Source organism: Pseudopipra pipra, chromosome 5 (assembly GCF_036250125.1).
Source record: "Pseudopipra pipra isolate bDixPip1 chromosome 5, bDixPip1.hap1, whole genome shotgun sequence".
Lineage (NCBI taxonomy): Eukaryota > Metazoa > Chordata > Aves > Passeriformes > Pipridae > Pseudopipra > Pseudopipra pipra.
The window spans coordinates 69,538,687-69,561,511 of NC_087553.1; the positions used below are offsets into that span (position 1 = coordinate 69,538,687).

Below are 22,825 nucleotides of genomic sequence, written 5' to 3' on the forward strand. Positions count from 1 at the left end.
TATATTTCTCATCAAGTCAAGTTGCTGGTTTTTTTCTGTGATTCGAAATCCAGTTAATAAAGATTTAAAGTCCTTTGCAGATTTGCCAGCATGCTCATCTTGTGTAGGACATGATTACACGTGGCAAAAGCCTTGCTGGAGCTGTATCTGGGTCAATAAAAGGTTTTGTTGACTTTGGCTCATATCTAAATGTGAGGAAGTGGTACCTGTGCCAGCAGAAACGCTGCTCCTGAGGATGTATCCAAGGGGACTCTCCTGGCCTGGCTATTCTGGCACAGAAAGCCTGTCCTAGAGAAGGCTCCTGTGTGAGGCTGATTCAGTACTACCTGATGTTCTCACCAAAAAAACAAGAAATGTTTCAAAACCAAGGTTGTATATAATAAATACTTTGTGTCTGACTATCTAGCAAATCTAAACTTGCAGTATTTTAAATAGAAAACCATAATCAGCTTGGAGTATTTCTGAAGGCATTATAGCCCTTGCCACTTTAGGAGTTATATCAACCCAAAAAAACTGTCCACAACTGGAGTCCTGAGGAAGATTGTGAGCTGGAGGTGTGTGGTGAAGAGAGGTTACCTTGGATCTGAGTGTCAGGATGGAGATAAACAAATGTGATTCATTGTAACAGGATAAGATGAAAGCTTGTACACCTTGAAAGAGTATGTGCACCAAAATGCAGTTCCTTTCCAGGAAATAGGGACCATAAATAATCTACAAAACTTGTGAGAAAAAAACCCAGACGGGTCTAAAAAAGTTATATCTGCTCACTTGACAAAAAAGGATGATTTCCTGGATTTAGCTACAAGGAAATAGTGAGTACACCTACAGATTCTGCATTAGGCCGGTATTTGGCACAATTTGAATCCTGTGTGCAAGTTGCATGACAGTAATTGAGGAAACATAGAAAAACTTGGGAAGAAGAGCTTCAGGAATTAAAAAAACCCCCTGCTTTATATCTGAGACTCAGGAAGCGAGATCTATGTGGTTTTGGTAAATCAGTAGAAAAGCTTGATCAGTGTGTGCACAAACCAAACAGGTGCTTTAGAAACAAAAGCTTTCTGAGCTGTCAGACAAAGGTAAAACCAGATCTAATTGTGTGGCCTTTACACCAACACAGTCAAAGGTGTGGAAGTGTGTGGTATAAACACACAAGGACCTTTGTTTCCTCTCAAAATTGTGGTGATCGTGCACTTTATTCATGTTAGAAAGGGCAGTGACATCATGCTTCAAAAGAAAATAAGCCAACATCTCCTGGTGTAATGCCACTGCCAACTTAAGCCTGATGTAACACTGAGCCTGCCTTTTCAAGCAGACTCAAAAATGAGTAATCCAAAGGCATCCATTGACATCCATTGGTGCCTTTGAAAAATTCAGTGCCAACACTAAAATGGATTTTACTGTGTCTAGGCCATGGATCTTCTCCGCCCCAGTGAATCAGTTTAATCAACTTGGTAACTCAAGATATTTTGGCAAGTAAATGAAATCTTTGTGTAGCAGGGACATATGAATGATCTCTGTCAATAACAAGCACGACTTTGTCCTTTCGAACTTATCCAGAAAGATCAGATATGTCTGCAAAATGAGCAGTGAAGTTAAACAAGAGAGAGGAGAAAAAAAAACTTGTCTAGTCCTGTCTAGTCCTGGCAGAGCACACCTACAACTCTGCATCAGTAAACAGTCTCCTATTGGGGCTGACTCCTGCCTCCAAATAAAAGGTGGCTTTAACAGCTGAATAATCTCATTATGCACATCAGGCCTGTGCCTGGTGTCACAGTCCAATATTGCTGAGGGCTTGTTCTAAGCCTAGAAGGGTTTAAATGCTTTCCCAACCTTAAGAAAAAGCTTCTGTCAGAGCCTGGATTCTAAATGTAAAATAAACACCAGATCCTCACTCTCCAGCTCTGGGCTGTGCCAGCTTTTCCCAGCTTGGGCAGCTTTAGAGTTGCTCCAGAGGCGAAGCCATGCCCAGACGTGCAGACAGGGAACATTTCAAATAAATTGGGGAATTCTGTGCCACTAAACTCACCACTGCAAAATGCCTTCTGTATCTCCAGGTGGAAACAGCGCCTGAGCAGGGGGGCAAAGTGCAAAGACCAGATTTAGACTAGAAAAGACACTCTGACAGAATCACAGTGTCATTAGGGTTGGAAAGGACCTCTGGAGATCATCCAGTCCAATCCCCTTGCCAAGGCAGGGTCATCTGGAGCAGGTGACATGGGAATGCATCCAGGTGGGTTTGGAATGTCTCCAGAGAGGGAGACTCCAGGCCCTCCCTGGGCAGCCTGTTCCAGTGCTCTGTCACCCTCCATGGACAGAAGTTCTTCCTGATGTTGAGGTGGAACTCCTTGTGTTTTAGTTTACGGCCATTGCTTCTCGTCCTGACACCAAAGAGAGTCTGGCACCATCTCTTGGCACCCACCTTTGAGACATTTATGTGTATTGATGAGATCCCCTGTCAGTATTCTCTTCTCCAGACTAACCAGGCCCAGCTCCCGCAGTGTCTCCTCATCAGAGAGATGCTCCAGACCCCTCCTTATCTCTGTGCCCTCCGCTGGACCCTCTCCAGCAACTCCTTGTTTCTTGCGCTGATGACCCCAGACCGGGGCGCAGCCGCGGACACCCGTTAACCCCCAATCCCGGTATCACTCGTTGTTAACCCGCCGCTCCCCGCGGTGTTTTGAGCGGTGACACCCGAGTGTCCCCCCGGCCGGTGTGGCACAGACACGTCACGGCGGTGACGTCAGGCGCGGGCACCGGCCGAGCCGCGCGCTGGGGCCGCCAAACAAGCGGCATTCTGAACTCATTCCTCCCATTCCCGCCGCGGCCGAGCCCCTTCCAGTTCCTTTACCTTTTCCCCTCCCCTTTCCCGCCCCATTCCCGTTCCTCTTCCCCTTCCCCGCCACTTCCGCCTCCGCAGGTCCCGGTAACCCGCCCGCCGCCAGGCCCCCGCGCGGGGCTGCCCCGCGCGCCGCCTGACCGCCGCCGCTCGCGAAGCGCCGCTCCGCGCCGTCCGCAGCCGCGGCCACGCCGCGCTTCAGCGGCGCCGCCCTTCCCTTCTCGCCCGGGCGCGGCGCGGCGGGCTCGGCCGGTGCGGCGCGGGCTCGGCCGGTGCGGCGCCGGGGCTCAGGCGGCGCCGCGGGCGGCCCCGCGACCGTGAGGGGAGCAGCGGGCGGGGGCCTCGGCGGGGCGGGGGAGGTGGAGGCGGCGACCGGGCCGGGCGGGCCCATGTCGGCACCGGGCACAGGTACGGGGGGAGCCGCGGGCGAGGGGGGCGAGAGCAGGGCGGCCCCACGGTGTGTGTGGGGAGCGTGGCCCTGGGGAGGCGTTGGGACGGCGCAGGGGCCTGGCGGGGCCGCGGGGAGGGGGGTCCCGGGGGTTCCCCGAGGCCGGGGCGGGGGGGTCGAGGCGGGGAGGGCTCGGGCGGCGGTGCCTGAGGGCGCGGGGAGAGGGCAGGGCGTGCTGCTGCTGCCAGCCGGGAGGGGCGGTGGGAGGGTGGGCTGGGAGCAGGCGTTGGGGTGTGCGGGAGCGAGCGGGGCCGTTCAGTGCCCGGTCTGTGGCCGCCGTTTGCCGGTGGAAGGCGCGTCCCCGCGGGTCTGACAGCCAAACTCTGAGTCCCGAGACGTGTGGAAGTGAAAGTAAAACCGCCCGGCTGTTCGCCAGGCCGGGCTGAGGATGGGTCAGTGCCGTGGAGTTGTGTCAGAGAGGATATCGGGAAAAGGTTGTTCGCCCAGAGGGTGGTTGGGCACTGGAACAGGGTCCCCAGGGCAGGGGTCACAGCACTAAGCCTGACAGAGCTCAAGAAGTGTTTGCACGATGCTCTCGGGCACATGGTGAGATTCTTGGGGCTGTCCTGTGCAGGGCCAGGATCTGAACTGATGATCCTTGTGGGTCCCTTCCAACTCGGAATATTCCGTGGTTCTGTGAACCTTCTGTGCCAGTGCATGGGGTGCTCCTCTCTCTGCACTGTGGTTTCCTGCTCTGCTCCTTGTCTCACCTTCCAAAACTTGTGGCTGAGTTTATTTTCTCCTCGTTGACCAGGGCATTTTTCTGCTCCACCTTCCTCGTTTTTCTAATGCACCTTCCCTTACTTTAAGAGAACCCTGATTACATTTCATTCCTTGAAACTTTTAGCTTTCCAGTGGTGTGATAACCAGTGATGGAGGAGTTTGTTGCTCTGTCAGATTTTTCAGCTGGTCAGAAGTGGGGACATCTTGCCTCATATCCCCTCATTTCTTTCGTAGTAGAATAGCTGCAAAAAGGACCATTTATGTGATCAATTTTATTTCCAGTGGCAGTAAAAACAGAACATGAAAAATCTCAATATGTTTAGTTTAATAGAGCTGTATTTCTTCCCCCCATATATATGTTTGCAAGGATTGAGATTCTGGATCATGTTAATGCAGACTGGGAGACCAGACTTTTTATTGACTTGAGAAGATTGATTTGAGGGCCACGGTGTTGGTGTTTATCCTTTATTCTGAATTGTGACTGGGTTAACGATGCTGAATACCTCATATGACTCTGGTTTCCTTGAGAGTAAGTACATAGATGCTTTTTCTTAAATGTTGCTTCTGTATCTCAAGACCTGTTTCTTAAGTTTCTGAGCTCAGAGTATCATGAACCCAGTCCCATCACTTTTTCAAATTCCAAGAATGGTATGAAGTTTAAAAAAAAGTAGAGATTTAGGTACACTAAAAATGTCTTAACCACATTTGTATGAGTTAAGGTGTGTCAAATATTGGAAAATTAATAGAAGTAGTTTTCTCTGAAAAAATAGTGTCTGTAGGCACTGAAACTAAGGAATGTCAAAGCTTCTGAGTGTCACTGCAGAAACAGGCTGCCAAAGGCATGTGGATGTTTGTCTTGTCTCTTTTTTTCCTCTGTCCTTCCTAATTTTCAGCTGTGAGTGCTGGTTTGTCTGTTGGCTCATGGAGTTCCTGTCATTATTGTGCCTTCTCATCAGTACATCTCTATTTAATAGAAGTTCTTTAAAGTTTCTGTGCCATCCCCTTAATTTGAACCAAACTGTATCTTGAATCTAATTCCCTCTGGAAATGAGACCCAGGCGAGCCTGCTGCCTGTCTTGTTTCCACTTGTCCCTGCTTCCCACATCTTTGAAGCCTTTCAGCCAGTTTCAGTTCAACAAGGCAGAAGTTCTGAAGGTCTGAACGTTCCACAGATCTTGTGATAACTGGCAGCTGAGGGAAAGTAGCGAGGTCTGGCTCACCATTCCTGCCCAGGGAACGGTGATGGACGCGCTCCCGGGACAGCTGTGGGGCAGTTCTGCACCGTCTGTCAGAGGGGGTTCCCCGCTGGATCAGCCTGGGGATCAGGGCTCAGTGTGTGTGTGGCTCGGAGGCAGCGGCTGCTCCGCCTCCTCCTGCCCGCGGGGGTTGGTGTAGGCACAAAGGAGCTGGCAGAGCCGTCGGAAAGGTTTGGGAGATAAGGAGCTGTACACGTAGCAGGCAGTGAGGAGTATTGTAACACACCTGTTCTGGGATACAGGACAGGAATCTGCTGTAAACAAGATTTTTTGGTCACCAGTGTTCATGGGAAAAAAGTGGGTAATACTGCCCTGTGGTTCAAATCATAATGTGCCTAATAATGCTCCATCCTTTACTTTTTATCCCATCTTCTCTGTTTTGCTTTTATACAAGCAAACGTCCCATACATCTCTAAAACAGAATTCTGAGTTCCTAAGTTTAATAAGAGCTTGATACCATAATGATTTTGGTGGTGACCCTGTTGTTCAAAGTCATACGTGTAGGTGGATATTTTGTTCTGTGGTGGGTTTTTGGGGTTTTTTGTTTGTTTTTTCCCAAATTGTAATTGAATTACCCTACTGACAATAGGTGGGGGGCAAAGATAAAAGCTGGAGTATGGGAATTCTGACATACTTTTCCAGCATTTCTTTAATCATAAACAACCTTTTTCTCGAATGTTTTCCTTTTGAACTTAGCTCCCAATTTTGTAGCTTTCGGAATCTAACGCTTTCTCTTTTTAAAATGAATGTGTTACTCTATTGTTTTTTTTCATTTAATTGGAGAGTCTCATGCATTGTTCTGTCTCACCTACTAGCGAGATATTATGTTGATGTTTAAATGCTGAAAGCTTTCCTTGCAAACCCCTTTTGTTAAAAATGGTGGGAGGGATAATTTAGCTGTCTCAAAATGATGGAAATTCCAATGTGGATTCATAGTGAGAAAAAATTCAAATAGTTATTGTTGATTTTAAAACAGGATGTGTAGAAGATTTTCATCTCCCAGGTGGAGCTGTGAGGAACAGGTCCCACTTGACTGGCCTGCAGAAATAGAAAAATTAGTTCAGACTTTAATATGAAGAGGTTTAGGGGGCTGGTTAGTTGTTTGGGTTTTGTTGACCCCTTCTCTCTCAGGTTAAGTACTGATTTCACAGTAACACTGTTTTAAGATGATGTAGTTCAGTGTTTTTGAAATCCAAGTAGTTCTAAGATCTTGAGATGTGAAATCTTTTAGTTGTAGGACATGCATTAGGGAGCCAAATTTGCTAGTGCTTGTTTAAGCAATGCTGATTTGATTTCCATAAATCAGTGTCAGAGACATTTCTTCTTTGGTGCTGTTGCCAATTGCTGTCAAACAGTCCTGAATAGGTTCCCAGTTGGTAAGTTGTCACTGCCTATATCTGAATACACTGTGAACTTTAACATTTTTTTCTGTAGAAGACCTGGACAAGCACCTTAAATATTGTAACACAGAGTTCCATATGGGTGGGATAGTCAGTATGTCAATCTGTCATCTTATTGTTTGGGAGGTGGGGGAGGAAATGTGAAATACTTACTTAGAAACAGAGATTTTCTTTAGTGTGGTGTCTTACTTATATTTCACAATAGTTAAAAATAATACTAGAAGCACCCTGCATTAGATTGGCATGCAAGTGTCTCATCATCCACTCCGAGTAGATGCAGGAAATCTGTGAATTTAGCACGTTTTCATCATCCAGTCAGAGTTAAATGTCAGAAAGGCAAAAGTCGGGGTGTCAGCTGGGAATCAAACTGGTGTTACTGATAAAAGCACTGATGGTTCTTCAGAAGGGATCACATGCAGTGGTGTCCCATCAGTCCCACCCATATATGCATTTAACTTGAAGCATGTGAACATGTGAAAACTATTTTTTGTTTTAAGAGATCTACGTAGCATGAAGTAAATAAAGCTTAGGTGGTTCTAATTTTCTCTTGTGGTCCTGTTTGGCCCATCTGATCCTGCCATGAGTCAGCAGAATGCCCTTCATTAGGGACAGCTGCATCTGTAGTACCAGGAGTTACCCATCAGGGTGAAGAAAGGTGAGTCTTCCCCCTCTATTTGGTACTTACAAAACCACATCTGGACATCACATCCAGGTCTGGATTCTCTGTTCCCAAGGAAGGCATTGACATACTGGAGTGCCACCAAGAACATCAGGAGGCTGGAAGACATGACAGGTTAAGAGAAACAGAGGGAACTCGAGGGTTTCTTAATCTGTGTGAATAAAAGGGGAAATCTTATTATTGTCTTAAAACAGTCTAACAGGAGAGGATAGAGAAGATGGAGCTGGCTTCTTCTCAAAGCTGCACCGGGATAGGATGAAAAGAGGCAGAATCAGGATAAGGCATAGCAAATTCCAGGGAAAGCTTTTTCAAAGTGTGGTTATTCAGGTGCTGCCAGAGGGGCCCAGAAGGGGCCTTTGCATCTCTGTCAATGGAGATACCAAAACCTTAGGTAGCCAATTCCTTGATCTGATTGGACCTGCCTGGAGAAGAGGGATGAAGGCTGAACTAGGTGCCCTCCACAGTTTCCTTTTGATCAAAATTATTCTGGGATTTTTACCCTTTCGTGTTCAGTATATGTTACCTCTTGTATCCTCAGCCAAGTGAAACCAAAGCTTAGAGGGCTGGAAACCCCAAAGAGGCTAAAGCTCCTACAAAATGTTGGTTGAGTAGAAGGAGAGAGGAACTGTAGCCTTGAATAACTCTTGATAATTGCAGCCTTTCTGATATTATTTCCATTTGTTCTGCTGACAGGGAGGTTTGTGTGTCTAGCATAGTCAGCACAGCTCACTCTGCAGCTGATACTTGTGCAGCTTGAGTGTTGGAAAAGAGTCCTGGAGATGGCTGGGGAAAGCTTGGGAAGGGTGAGGAAAGAAGGAAGCAAGTGGATGCCTTTCCAATGGCAGGCACTGGAGCAGGTTGGCCAGAGGGGTTGTGCAGTTCCCTTCCTTGGCAGTTTTCAAGGCTGGAGCTGGAGCAGTCCTGCCCGACCTCATTGCTGACCCTGCTTTGAGCAGGAGGTTCAACTACTTGAGGTCCCATCAAACCTGCATTATCCCAGGATCCTAAGCAGTGGAAGGGGGACTATTCTTACGAGATGTGTAGAAGGGTCAGTGAGGTGCAGGTGCATGCTGATGAATAAAATAATTATTTTTAAGTTGGGGATACTTTGCTTTCATCAGTTGTGTTGTTTTTGTAGGTTTTTTTCAGATGGGCTTCAGTATATATTCCAAGATCTTGTATTTCTTGGGTTGTAGAAACTTGAGATGCTTTTACTTTATGCTGAAGACAACTTTGCAGTACAACACTCCTACAAAATGGTTAGCTTTTACCTCTGAGGTCCATTCTGTAGTTCAGGAAAACTGAAACCTTTATTCTGATGAGTCAGGCATTTGTGAGTTAATTGAATATGGGTAGGCTGTGAAAAAATGACTAAAATATCAACAGCAATTTAAAAGTAGTTCTTTTCCTGTAATTCTGCAGGTTTGCCTGGGTAACACGATGCCAGCTGAGCGCAAAAAGCCACCAAATATGGAAGAAAAGGAATCTCAGCTAAATAATAAAGAATTTAGTGAAAGGAGACCAGTGAGCACCAGGGACAAGCCAAAAGAAGATGTCAAGGTTGGCATGAAGAGAGAGACTTTAAAGGTTCCTGAAGATAAAAAGAAGAAAATGGAAGAGGATAAAAGAAAGAAGGAAGACAAGGAACGGAAGAAAAAAGAAGAGGATAAAGTAAAGGCAGAAGAGGAACAAAAGAAGAAAGAGGAAGAAGAAAAAAAGAAACTTGAAGAAGAGGAGAAAAAGAAACAAGAGGAGGAAGAGAAGAAGAAACAAGAAGAAGCAGCTGCTCAACTAAAGTAAGTGGTCTTATAATGGTTGAATTGTGCCAAATGCTTTAGTTCTGCTACCAGGATTGTGGGCAGAGTTATAAAAAATGAACTGTTTGAGTTACTTTTAAGTTGCCTGTAGTGTTTTAAGTTTTATGTGGCTGGCTGAGTATGCTTTATGACTTCTACATCATTTTGAGTTTTCACTTGTAACCTCTGTTATTTTAGTCTCTGATATGGAGCTCTGTTAGTGTTCTGCATGTGATGACCATGTATCGCACAGTTATGCTTGAATAAATGTCTTGGTTTAACCCCAGCTGGCAACTCAGCCCCACACAGCCCCTCACTCCCCTCAACAGGATGGGGAAGGGAATCAGAAGAGTAAAACTAAGAAAACTTGTGGGCTGACATAAAGACAGTTCAATAGACAAAGGAAAAGCTGTGTGCTCAAGCAAAGCAAAACAGGGAGTTCGTTCCCCACTTCCCCTGGGCAGGCAGGTGTTCAGCCTTCCCCAGGACAGCAGGGCTCCATCAAATGTCACAGTGACTTGGGAAGACAAGCTCCATCACACTGAGCATCCCTCCCCTTCCTTCTTCCCCAGATTTATATGTGGAGCTGTATGGTCTGGGATGTATCCCTTGGGGCAGATGGGCTCATCTGTCCCAGCTGTGTCCCCTCCCTACTCCTTGCACACCCCCAGCCTCCTCGCTGGTGGGGTGGGGTGAGGAAAAGGCCTTGACTGTGTGTAAGCCCTGCCCAGCAGTAATGAAAACATCCCTGTGTTATCCACACTGATTCCAGCACAAATCCAAACCAGCCCATCAGGCCGCTGGGAAGAAAATTAATTCTGTCCCAGCCCAAACCAGCACAATACAGAAGCAGTTTCTTTTAAGATGGAGAGCTGTTAGCACCATAAATTTTGGAATATATACTATAACAGGTCTGCAGACCATAACAGGAGCAAATCTGCTCTGAGGGATGACTGTCATTTCTTTCAATCAAACTGATACCTGGATGGCAAACTCAGAATGTAACCTGACAGTTTAATATGTGATATTACTAAGACAGTGTTTTTTAATATGTTATCCAAGGGTACTGCTGTGTTGAAATGGCATCATTAGACTAATAAAGCTCAGATTCTGGATATTGTTATGTGTGTTAAATGTCACTTTTAAGACTGAGGCAATGTGATAGCCAAATTCTAGCTGGGACAGATATATTTCACCTATTTAAAATTTTCTGTGTAATTTCAGTAGTCTGGGAATAAAAGATTTCCCTTAACTGTGTAATACAGTGACATGTTGAAAGGCTGTTGTGTTCTTTTGTAAGAACTCCATCTCCAGTTGGAGTAAATGGAGTTCTATGTTTATATTTTTGAAGTCTGTTTGGATTAATATGTTCTGCCTAGAAGTATTTAAGAATTTTTTTTTTTGCAACAAGTAGTACTTGCCTTTTGCATTACAAAAATTAAACAGAATTTATAAAGCAGATGCTTCAGCTGTCTAGGATTAACTTGGTAAATATTTAAGAAGAGAGTATTAAAGGGAAATTTTTAGAATTGCTGAAAGGTTTCCAGCTATGACCTTTTTTCCTTTGAACTGATAACCTGCAAGCAACAAAATACTTTGTCCTGTAACAAAAATGACTAATTTTTATGTCTCTTAGGGAAAAAGAGGAAGCACATCAGCTCCATCAGGAGGCTTGGGAGCGCCACCAGGCAAGGAAAGAGCTCCGCAGCAAGAACCAGAACGCCCCGGAGAACCGTCCCGAGGAAAACTTCTTCAGCAGGCTGGACTCCAGCCTGAAGAAGAACACAGCTTTTGTTAAGAAGCTAAAAACCATCACAGAACAACAACGGGACTCCTTGTCCCATGACTTTAATAGCCTGAATTTAAGCAAATACATTGCAGAAGCAGTAGCTTCTATTGTGGAGGCCAAGCTGAAAATCTCGGATGTGAACTGCGCCGTGCACTTGTGCTCCCTCTTCCACCAGCGATACGCTGACTTTGCTCCTTCCTTGCTTCAGGCTTGGAAAAAACATTTTGAGGCGAGGAAAGAAGAGAAGACTCCCAACATCACCAAGTTAAGAACTGACCTGCGTTTCATTGCGGAACTGACAATAGTTGGGATTTTCACTGACAAGGAAGGTCTGTCTCTAATCTATGAGCAGCTTAAAAACATTATTAATGCCGACCGGGAATCCCACACCCACGTTTCTGTGGTTATCAGCTTCTGCCGGCACTGTGGAGATGACATTGCCGGTCTGGTACCCAGGAAAGTAAAAACTGTGGCAGAGAAGTTTAACTTGAGCTTTCCTCCTAGTGAGATAATTAGCCCAGAGAAACAACAGCCCTTCCAGAATTTGTTGAAGGAATACTTTACGTCTTTGACCAAACACCTGAAAAGGGACCACAGGGAGCTACAAAATATTGAAAGACAAAACAGGTGACACTTGAATGTTGTTTTTTATTTATGAATTAAAAATTAGTTTATTTATGAAATGCTTAGGTTTGTTGCAGTATTTATAAACAAAGTATGTTGTAGTCAGTGTGTAGAAGACAAGTGTGTTCTGCATTGTATCTAAAAAACTAAATTTGATCTGAATACTTGAAAAGCAAAGACAAAGCAGACTCTTCAAATATCTTTAAAGAAAAGGCAGGTTGACCTTTAGCTTTAATTCTCTTTATTTCCTTATCAGTGTGAGAGCAATGCTGCTTTCCCAGCTGGTACTGTCCTTTTCCAGTTGGCACAATCTGATTTTTCCCTTTCCACCCACATGTATCTAATGGAGCATATGCCACAATGGCTTGGCTTGTTTACTTTTTTGGTGTACCAGCATGGAGGACAAATTAGTTTACATTAACAAGGTATCCATTACACTTTAAGGTGGGCAAATTATATAGTATTATATTAAAATAGAGGGCATAGACAATTTGATTCGAATCTTCTTAGATATCTGTATATAATACTAATATTGCAGAGTATGATTATACACACCTTTGGGATCTGAATAATGTTTTTCTACAATGTTCACATTGTTTAATAATTATTTTCTTTAAGGCATCCTGAGTTCTCACTATTGGAGCCAGCCTAAACTCAGGTGCTGGTCTTAAAACAGAGTCATTCTTAAATCCTTTTGGAAGCACAGAAATGAACATGTTACTGGGTCTAGACCCAGGTTTCAGCTAAAAGGCTGGACATCAGTCCAGAGTTGTGTGTGTGGCTGGAATACATTAAAATTTCATGTTCCCCAGCCAAGGATCAATTGTGCCTGATGGATTTTGTGCTGCAGTCCTGTCTGGTCTCAGTCAAACAGGTGTTGTATTTCACAGGACTGTAAACTGACTTTTGAAGTACTGTTGTTTCTACAAGTACCTTATTAGTTTAAAGTGAGTTATCAACTTAGTTGTTATTTTTTTTGAGGTAATGAACATGAACCTTTATCCTTTCAATTGTAATTGGTTCTGGGCACGTCGGTTCTGGGTGGCATTTCAGTGAGTGGGGTTTGTGCAGCCTGTATGATAGGAAATGAAGGGAAAAAAGTTTCCAAGAGGTATAAAGTATGTTAAGAAACCAAGAAGAAGAAAGACTGTGAGTGATGTGAGAGAGGGAAATATACTTTAATATTTACTTGTAAAACTGGATAAAAGAGACTGGATGGAGCCCTGAGCAGCCTGGTCTGATCTCATCACTGAGCCTGCTTTGAGTACATCAGACAAGGGACCTCTTTATGCTCCTCCTCATCTGAATTATCCCCGGGGACATGGGTGCAAAGCTTTGTTTTGGGGAAGGAATGTGAAGAACTATCATTTATCACTGGATTAAGAGAACTCTATTATTTATCCCTCTGAACTTTAAGGTGTTTATTTTAACTTCTTAGTAAAATTGAGGACTAAGTTCTGTTAAAGAAACAAGCCATCAAAAAATTCTCCTACCAAATTTTATTCACTTACAACATGTTAGTAAGAGAGATTCTTGGCTTTTGCACAGTATGGAAATGCAAGTGAGGGCAGGACAGAAATTTGCCTAGTAGGAAGTCTGTGAATACTTCCTAAGCTGTGGATTTTGGGAGAGTCATTGTGCAGTTGGTTGGTTGCTTGCTTTTGTATTTTTTTCTGTGGATAGGTGTGGGGTTTTGGGATATTTTTGTTTGGTTGTTGGATTTATTTCTTTATTTATTTAACAACTAATAATCCTATTGGATAACACAGTTCTCCATGTAATAAAAGTCTGGTCCATTTTGCTGATAGCAGCAGTTTTTATTCATACTGTTGTTCCAGAATCAATGAAGTGAACAGGGAGTGAACTGTTCCCTCTTGTGCATCAACTGTGTCATATGTTTAGTTTATGACATTTTGTCAGGTAAATAACTCATAATTTTTTCTGTGTCAGGAGAGTGACTGTGAAATAACTCAAGCTGTGCAGATTGGTTGAGTTAATTGAAAATTAATATCCTAAATTAACAGTGCATTAGTCCTGTGTTATCTGCAAATCATTTAGGTAAAATTAAAGCATTATTATATACAGGGGTTTCTGGATAATTGGATGATTAGCAAAACTACCTTGTGTTATGCTTTGACAGTAGAACCTGGTGATCTTTTGGTTACACAGCTGAGAGCACAGCTAAACTTGTCAGGCTGTATCATTGGAAGGAAACAGCTTCATTTCCAAATTCTAGAGAGAGTTTTCAAAAATTAGTTAGATGTGGAAGAAACTTCTTTGGTCTAAATTCAGGATGTTTTTAAGCTGTGCTGAACTTGCCTTGTGGTGCTGTGAAGAGACACAAAGTAAGACAAGTGCTGTGTGCTGTGCTTTTAATTGTATTCAGAACAGAACTGTGCTTTTTAAAGTTTGCTTCGTGTGCTAGAGCTTCCTTGAATTTGTTAACACTTGTCTTCTGGGAACTGAAAATGAGAACTGAAACTCTTCTGCTGTTGTTACAGCACTTTGCTTTTTTGATTTTTTTAATAATAGCACAGAGCTTCAGTGCTCGTGTTTGTAAGGCTGCTGGTGTATTTTAAACTTAAAATATGTACATAATGGACAGCTGTCTCCATGGAAAAGCTGTGAGTTGGCACTTAACATGTTTCCCAAACCCAAACTGAACTACTGCACTTGAGAAATTGTCAGTGGTTATTTAATTTGTTAATTTTTCTTGCTCTACTTTACAGGATCAGGTAATACATTTTTATATAGGTGTCAGAGGGACAAGAAATAGAACTTTTGCCAGCATTGCTGCTTCTTGCCCTCTGGCCAGACACCTGTGTCCAGTTTTGGCTCTGAGCAGGTCTAAGGGATTTTGTTGCTCGCCCTGTGAATGTGTTGTGTACAGAGATGACTTTTGTTTTACAATTCAGCTGCAATTAGAAAAAAGCCAAGACTGATATCCCTCAACTTACGTTGCTTAAACTATTTTAGAATTTTTATGCCACAAAATATTTATCTTTTGGCAGGACTGTGACTGTAATGCCTATTGCTTGATGAGAGCCTATGGTAATGGGATCATACAAAGGATGATGCAGTGACACAACCTGCTTCAGGAATTGTGGCATTTGCACCTTTTTTCAGATTTCTGATGCTTTCATGTCAGGGCAGGGGGCCTTGTCAGTGGTTCCAGCTGGTTAGTCCAGTGTTGTTAACATTGTTCAAGCTACTGTAAAACAAATTGGAATCAGCTTCCCTTTGGAAGTCCATGTTTGATCTGAGCCCATTTGGATCTTGGCTGTAGTTGGCCTCAAACAGCTCATCTGGCCCAAAGTGTTCCTTGCTGGTAGAGAACTGAGTGTGCCTTGTCCTTGTAAGAACTGCTCCTGCAGAGGGGATGAATGGATCATGCCAGATGGGAGGAGCCAGAGTTCTGGATAAACTAGAACAGTGCTCATGAGCAACCAGATTATTCTGAGTTAACCCAAAATCAAGGATGACAGGATCAGACTTCTGTAGCAAGCTTTGGAGTACCAGAGATCAGTATACTTGTTAAATTACTGAATATTCTTGGTATTTTTGGTCAAAATATCAAGATGGTCTTAATTGTAGTTTGGTAAGAAAATACAGCTGTACTGTTCTGCCTGTTCTCCTGAAACTGCTTTATGGTGCACTTGTAAGCAAGTGACTGTTCCTTCAAAAGCAAGCTGCTTTTGACAACAGATCTCAGTTTTCAAAATGAAAATTTAAAACACGTATGAAGAGTTTCATAAAAGAAAACAAAGAGCAACTGAAAAAACCAAATGTAACTGCTCTTAGTTTGGAGCAATAGTCTTGAAATAACTTGGTTTGTTGGAAACTCAATGGGCTGCTTTTTAACATGCAATTTTTTTTGAGCCTGCTGGTGATAAAAGCCCATGTAATCATTTAAGCGATGTGGAAATGGATTGTTGCAGGTGCAAAGCAGTTTTTATCCAACTTTGATGTAAGTTGAATGTTCTAATTTAATACACAAGTTTTTTCATAGTGCAGGACTGTCACAGCATAATCATGGCAAAAAGTAAGTTGGCCTTTCTGTTTGGCCCTTGGGCTGTCCCATCCTCAGTGGGATTGAAGTTGGAAATTCGGCGTGGTTTGGAAAAATAACAGCATTGCTCAAATTGTTGCAATTGCAGTCTAAACTGGAATTCTCACAGTTCCCTTGAGCAGAGCAGGTTAACTTTGCTCAGAACAATTCACAGTGGTTCAAATACACTCTGAGGAAAAAGGTTGTCTTACTGTAACTTTGATTTTTGTAGGCGCATCCTGCACTCCAAAGGGGAGCTGAGTGAGGATCGGCACAAGCAATATGAGGAATTTGCAATGTCATATCAGAAGCTGTTGGCAAATTCTCAGTCTCTGGCTGATCTTCTGGATGAAAACATGCCTGACCTTCCCCAGGAGAAACCAACACCCGAGGGTAAGCCAGGTTCTAAAGAAGTAAACAGAAGCTGGGCTTGGCTTGGGTGTGGTGGGGAAACCAAGCAAACCTTCCCACTGAGGGGTTGTTTCTGCTGGTTTTGTTTCATTTAGGCTTTCCCCATGAAGGATATCAGTGAATGAATAATACTTCATTTTTTAATTAAAGTGATTAAGCCTAACACGAAACCATAACTATTATATATGCTGTGTGTAGTTATGGTAACTTTAGTAATATCTCTTTAGATTTGTTTCAGGTAAAACAGTAATAAATGGACAATGAAAAATGTTTTTAACCTGATCCTTTCCATTTAATATCACACAGTTTTTAGTATTTAAGAACTGTTAGAGTTTTAAAAGCTGATATTGTTCAAAAATAGGCCTGAAGTCTATTTTGGGCCATGATGTTATGAGCAGGAACATATTGTTAAGCCAGATAAGTGACTAGGTGTGGCTGTCTGACCTCCTGAGCACCAGTGCAGCTTTTAGCTGACACTGCTGTTCAGTGCCTTTAAAATTTGAGATTAATTGGGATGTTGAAATCCTAAGTGTATCTTTTGCCTAAAGTGATCTTGAGCTTAAAAAAGCTGTGTTTCTTGAATGCCTTTAAATTTAAAATTATTCCTTTAAAACTTCATTCTTAAAATTCAGTGGGGTACAGTTCTTCATACTCAAAGTGATTACTTTTATTGCTAATGACATTAAGTCTGTTATAACTTTCCTTTCTAATACCACATAATGTGCTGCTTGATTTTACTTGATTTGACTTTCACTCTGATGCCATCTGCATTTTCAATCAAAATCCAATTTACTATTTTAAGGTAACATCATGATATATCTGATATTAAGATGGAATTGTTAAAAACAGGTTAAAGTATACATTGCAATATTTAGGTGAAAACAGTGGTAGTAGTAAATAGATGAACATTTCTATGTGTATTTTTATCTTTAAGGAACCTTCCTGTAGAAGATCATAAATTTGTGTAAATAATTTTCTAATGGTTTTACTGTTTTTGCAGAACATGGGCCTGGTATTGATATTTTCACACCAGGAAAGCCTGGAGAATATGACCTGGAGGGGGGTATCTGGGAAGATGAAGATGCCAGAAACTTCTATGAGAATCTCATTGACTTGAAGGCTTTTGTGCCAGCAATTTTGTTCAAAGATAATGAAAAATATTCCCAGAACAAGGATTCCAGCAAAGATGAATCAAGAGGTAGGATGCTTAGATGAGTATTTATTTGAACATATCTTGTCCAACAGCTGTACAAATTTGATGGAAGTAATGAGTCTCTAATGGAATAATTTGTGGTGATCAGGACAGTACACCAGTTTGGATCAGTTTTAGGGAATAAACTTTATGGAATAGGGATTAGATGGGTATGGTATTTAAGGAAGAAAAGAAGTAAATGCATTTTAATATGGATATAATTTTTAATTTAAAATAAATGGAGGTAAACTAGTGTGTTGTAAACACTAACTTTTCTGCAGGAAGCATGAGAGTTTTCCTTCTCTGAAAGACATTAGTGTTTGTTTTTTCCACTGTTATTTTTTTTAGTAAACTGTTAATGGGAGCTGACTTTGTTGGTATAAAATTCCAGTAGATTAATAGGCCTGGGTGGTTCTTCTGACTCAACCCTCTGTTCACAGCCAGGCATTGGCCTTAGTTATCTTTAGTTATAAGAGGATAAAAATCAGTGGCTCAGAGTAGAACAGAAAGTACATGTTTGAATAGTTCTGAAATTTTCTTACAAGAATCTTTAAATGTTGGAGCAGCTTCCCCAGGGAGGCTGGAGTCTCTGTCTTAAGATATTTTTCAAAACAACTGGATAAATACCTGGGAAATATGATGTGAATAGTGTTCATCTACTTGGAGCAGAAGGTTGAACTGGAGACCTCACTAAAGTCCACTCCAGACTAATTTTGTCTGTGATTCTGAACAGGTTGTTTGTTTTGTGAGTCTGTATTTCCAAATGATGTGTGCACTGCTTAGTTGTCACATTTTTCTTTAAAAAGTTTAAGTATTTTAATAAGGTTATTTGCCTTGATATTTTTTGTTTGTTTTATGAAGAATAATTACAAATAAATGCTTGAAGGAGACTTGAAAGAATAGCAAAATACTTGAGGTGCTAATCTCTTGGAAAAATGTTCTATGTGTTGTGGTCAAAGAAAAATATTAGTTAGTCCTTTCTGAATCTTTATCTAGAGAGTTATAGATTGTTTTTAAGGAAAATATGGTTTTTCTTTGGCCTCCTGCATAGCACGTTATCTCTTCAACACCTTCCTCTGGTTCTGCTTTTTGCTTTTTTCTTCATCTCTCTAAAACACTTTCTGTTTACTTTGCTTTGTCAATTTTGTTACCAGCTCAGCTATGAAGAACATGCAGTGAAGACACGAAATTAGTATTTGTATGTTTGAAACTGGCTCTTTTTGAATAACGTTGGTGACACTCATTTACTAAAGGATGCTGGTTTTCTGTCTGACCTCCCCAGTATGCAAGTTGGGTTTTTTTGGCTTCACTTTCCATGTGATGGCCTGGCAATCCTTAACAATGCAGATAAATGTTTGCAGCTTTCCCATGGGTGAGTAAAGCTGTGTGAAGGATATCAAAGCACTGAAACCTAAGAGATGAGACAGTAGTCTCAAGAGATAGATATTCTTTGCCCATTTCTTTTAACAAGATAAGACACTAAAGAGGTGTAGGTTTAGATACCAGCATGATTATTCTTGCATTCTTATCATACCTGTGCATATTTAGCAATATAATGTTTTTACTTAACTTTTAAACAGATTCAAAAGATGCCAAAGATAATAAAGAAGCACCTGGGAGCGAAGATCTGGAGTTGGAGCTGGAGAATCTGGATATTAATGATGATCCACTGGAGTTGGACTGTGGAGATGAGGCAGAAGATCTTACAAAGAAGCTTCTTGATGAGCAAGGTAAAAAAAAATAGGTTTTAAGGATTCTTTTTCTTCCTTATTTGTTGGGGGTTTTTTGAGCTTGATAGTTTTTACTTCTTAGATTTGTAGAGTGCATTCAGGAGGAATGATTGCTTTATTTATTTATTATTTATGAGACTTGGTAAATAGAAACTGCTAGGATTGTGGTCAAAAATGCTTTTGTAACAGGTCAGTCAGATACCAGTGAAAGTGTTATAAACAGGTGTATGCAGTGAAAGTTACTGATTCCTTCATGCAGCTTTTAAAAATAATCAAATGTAAAGGCAGTTGCCTGAGAAGTGACTACAGAGAGGTTTGTAGACTTCAGTGCATAAATGATTTTTCTCATCCAATGCTTAAGGTTCTAATAAAATATTTTATGGTTTTAATTTCTCTTGAAATCTAAGATTCAGCTCTGCCTTTGTCTTGTTAATTGATAAAGATTTTTCTTACGATGTTAGATCTTTACAAAGCAGGATTTAAGAATTCTAACCTCTAATTACATGTAAAGGGCTGCAAATGGGATCTCTGAAAATCTGGCTGTGCTAGTTTTACTGGGGGAAACAGCAGCACAATGTTTCTTAAGACTTTATGAATTACAGAGTTTTCTTTTAGTAGTACTGAATAGGAAAAAAAAGAGAAAAAATCATAGAGGAGCAAGTGAGGTGTTTTTCTTTGAACCCAGTTTGTAAGACACATCAGGTTTGCTGCTTTGGGTTGCCAAGGACCAGTGGAGATGATTTTCTTTCATTTCTGAAACAGGAAACTTGTTGTATGTCTAAAATGTGAGGAAAAAAAAGAATCACATCTAGAGTCACTGGCTAGAGGTTCTGTGGCTTAAAACTGAAAATCCTACCTCATCTAGTGAATTTATAACTTAATCATCATAGAATGGTTTGGGTTGGAAAGGACCTTGGGGATCATCTAGTTCCAACCTCGTGCCATGGGCAGGGACACCTTCCACTACATCTGATCATCTTCCTCTGGACTCTCTCCAGCAGGTCCATGTTGTTCTTACACTGGGGGCTGGATGGCTCCAGCATGTTGACCACACCACACAGCTTGGTGTCCTTGGCAAAATTCCAATCCCGCTGTCCCAGGAAGAGTTAAACAGCACTGGTCCCAGTCCCAGCCCCTGAGGAATGCCAGTTGTCACTGGTTTCCATTTGGACACTGTTAAAGAGCAGAAATTTAAAAAAATACCTAAAAATATTAAGAAATACTTTGTGGACTTGTGGGACTGGATTCTGAAAACGTTCCTCAGTGAGGCTTTGATTCAACAGGATGTTTAACATGAGTTGTGCAGAGAAGGGGGATCCAGCCAACAGTTTGCCCCCAGTGTTGGTTTGTACCCCCTGACTGTGAGGGGTCCTGCATGATCAAATTCCTTAAGGAAACTCACCCCTTGGAGGAGGAGCTGCCAGCATTGCAAAGGCACTTCTCTTACCCCCACTGTGTGGGTGATACTGTACAAAGGAGACTGAAGCTTTCAGGCAGAGTTTCTAGGAGGGAGCCCTCTGGAAGGTTCTAGTTTTGTAGAAATTAAGATGTTGACAGCAAGGGAGTCAGGGGTTTCTCAGAAAATGTGTAGGGAGAATGGAGGGCAAGTGACTGTTGCCGAAGTAGAAGATTGTTTGGTACCAATTGTTGCAGGAAATGACTTCAGGAAGTCTTTATTGTCTTCTGATGCTTTTTCTGATGTGAAAATTGCCTGTATTTCTGATTAAATATAAAGGTGTTTGAAAAGAAAAAATACTGCTTTCAATTTCTACAGTGATCATACTGCTTTATTTGTTTTTCACTCAGATACACTATTACAGATAGTCTAACCATAATTGTTTAACATTACTACTTGTAGTAAATTTTTAAAAAGGGTTAATGAATTTTAAAATGTGATCATGATGAAAGACTGGAAAGCAAGAGGATCAGTGTGAAAAGCAAGAAATTAACTAATTTTTTGCATGAAATGCATACTTTGTTCTTTACCTTAGTGAAGGGAGCCCTGACCAGTTTAATTTCTTGTCAGTGTAAAATTCTTAATTTTCTGTCTGAAGTCCCAGACTTGCTTCAGGTACTGCACAGGAGCCTTTCTACTTGGAAAGGATCCACATACTGTTATCAGAAAATAGAATGTGAGAATATCTGTAGGTCTCCAGTGGAGGAGAGGACAGTGAAAGAAGAGATATATTTGGGGAATTGCTGAAATTTAATATGATAGCAGGACCTCTGGAAAGATTGTCTGGAAAAGTGACTGAATTATTAGAGGCTTTTTTTTTAAATTTATTTCAAGGCCATTGAGCCAGTTTCAGTAGAATACTGAGGTGAGACAACTAATTGCTGTAAGGGGAAAGGAAGGAGACAGAAAGGTGTGGCTATATATATTTAAATGGAAAAAGGCATTAAACCAAGATTTACAAATTGCTGTGTTTGGGCTGTTGCATGTTAGTGAACTCTAAATATATGAGTGAGAGAGTCAGGGTTCCATTAAACGTGTAAAACTTCATGAAGCTCTTTTGTCTGAGCATCTGGAACATCTTCCTTTTCTTCTTTTTACTCCTTCCTTAATGAACTCTTGTCTCTTGTTCTTCCAACTTGTAGTTCCTGTGCAAGAGGGGAGGAGATGTTTCTGCTTTGATCTCCAGCACCTTCAGGACTGGGTGGCTGGCAGAGCTGGCAGTGTCCCTTGGAGGAATTCATAGGGTTTCTCTACCTAAGCTCAGCCCCTGCCCCCAGCAAGTTCCAAAAAAAGGAGAGAAAGTCCTACAAGTAGCAACTTTATCTCTTCCTTGCAATAACTTCAAAAAGGAACTTGAGTCTTGCAGGATAAGGGTTGTTTGTACTGTGTAGCTTGTAAATGCAGAGTGACTCCACCAGGTGTTGGGTGTTTTGTAGTTTACTTGGGTGTGATTTCCACCCCACCATATTCTCTATGAAGTCTGTCTCCATTTTCCTTTTGGATCCCTCTGGTATCCTTGTTACTGCTGAGCATCCTCGAACTGAGACAAACCCAAACTTCATCATTCCTTTCTCAGGAAGCAATGTTCTCTTGGGTTGCTTTGGCCAAGGAAGGGTTCTTTCCAACTGTTGATGTTATAACTTGTTGTGTTATAGAGCAAATAAACTTTTCTCTAGGACTCAAAATATGGAAAGTTTCTGAAGCATACCACAAGTTTTGCAATTAGAAGGGAACTGTAGGGCAGTTGGTGTGGTGAGATCTTCATAGTTGATGTCAGAATTTTGTGTTCACCTTATATCTTACTTTTTTTCAATCTATGGATGAAGATTTAGCAACTAACCATTACAAATGCACTGTGTTTGGGGAATATGATGGTAAAGATGTCTGCTGCTTGTTTACTTATTTCTTTAGAACAAGAGGATGAGGAAGCCAGTACTGGATCTCATTTAAAACTGATAGTAGATGCTTTTCTTCAGCAGCTTCCAAATTGTGTCAACAGAGACCTCATAGACAAGGTACAGTCATAATTTTAATTTTTTTCCACTCGTAAAAGCTATAATGCTGGATCATATAGACCAGAAATAAAGATTTGAAGCTTTGAAATCTGTCAGTAGCTGGATTAAATTTTAATCAGTCTGTATTCCTGTCCCTGGACATGTTTTCTAACTGTGTCAGTTCCATACAAAAGTGAAGGTTTTATGATTGTTTTTAAAGCAGCTGCCTGTAGTAGGAATAGCTCTGTAAAAGCCACTTTTGAAAAGCATTTTCTACTGCTTTAAATAAAACCCACTCCATTAAAGGTGAAGTACTGCATTGACTTTTCTCTTTATAGGCAGCAATGGATTTTTGCATGAATATGAACACAAAAGCCAACAGAAGAAAACTTGTACGAGCACTTTTCATAGTTCCTAGACAAAGGTAAGAACTGAAGCTGGAT

The 22,825-nt window shown here is 41.7% G+C and overlaps 1 protein-coding gene across 3 annotated transcripts in view; it reads left to right on the forward strand.

Annotated features, from left to right (window-relative positions):
- Positions 1 to 3,045: 3,045 nt before the first annotated feature.
- Positions 3,046 to 22,825, forward strand: part of UPF2 (UPF2 regulator of nonsense mediated mRNA decay) — a 55,956-nt gene continuing 36,176 nt past the window's right edge. The window contains exons 1-8 of one of the 3 annotated variants that reach the window (XM_064656501.1): positions 3,046 to 3,244; positions 8,765 to 9,138; positions 10,775 to 11,554; positions 15,832 to 15,992; positions 17,011 to 17,208; positions 18,783 to 18,932; positions 22,300 to 22,403; positions 22,721 to 22,806. In XM_064656501.1, coding sequence (XP_064512571.1) covers positions 8,783 to 9,138; positions 10,775 to 11,554; positions 15,832 to 15,992; positions 17,011 to 17,208; positions 18,783 to 18,932; positions 22,300 to 22,403; positions 22,721 to 22,806 — 1,835 coding nt within the window. In that variant the 5' untranslated portion in view covers positions 3,046 to 3,244; positions 8,765 to 8,782. Of the gene's footprint in view, positions 3,245 to 3,560; positions 3,677 to 8,764; positions 9,139 to 10,774; positions 11,555 to 15,831; positions 15,993 to 17,010; positions 17,209 to 18,782; positions 18,933 to 22,299; positions 22,404 to 22,720; positions 22,807 to 22,825 lie in introns of those variants that run through there. The other 2 variants (XM_064656502.1, XM_064656500.1) reach the window with 2 other exon arrangements.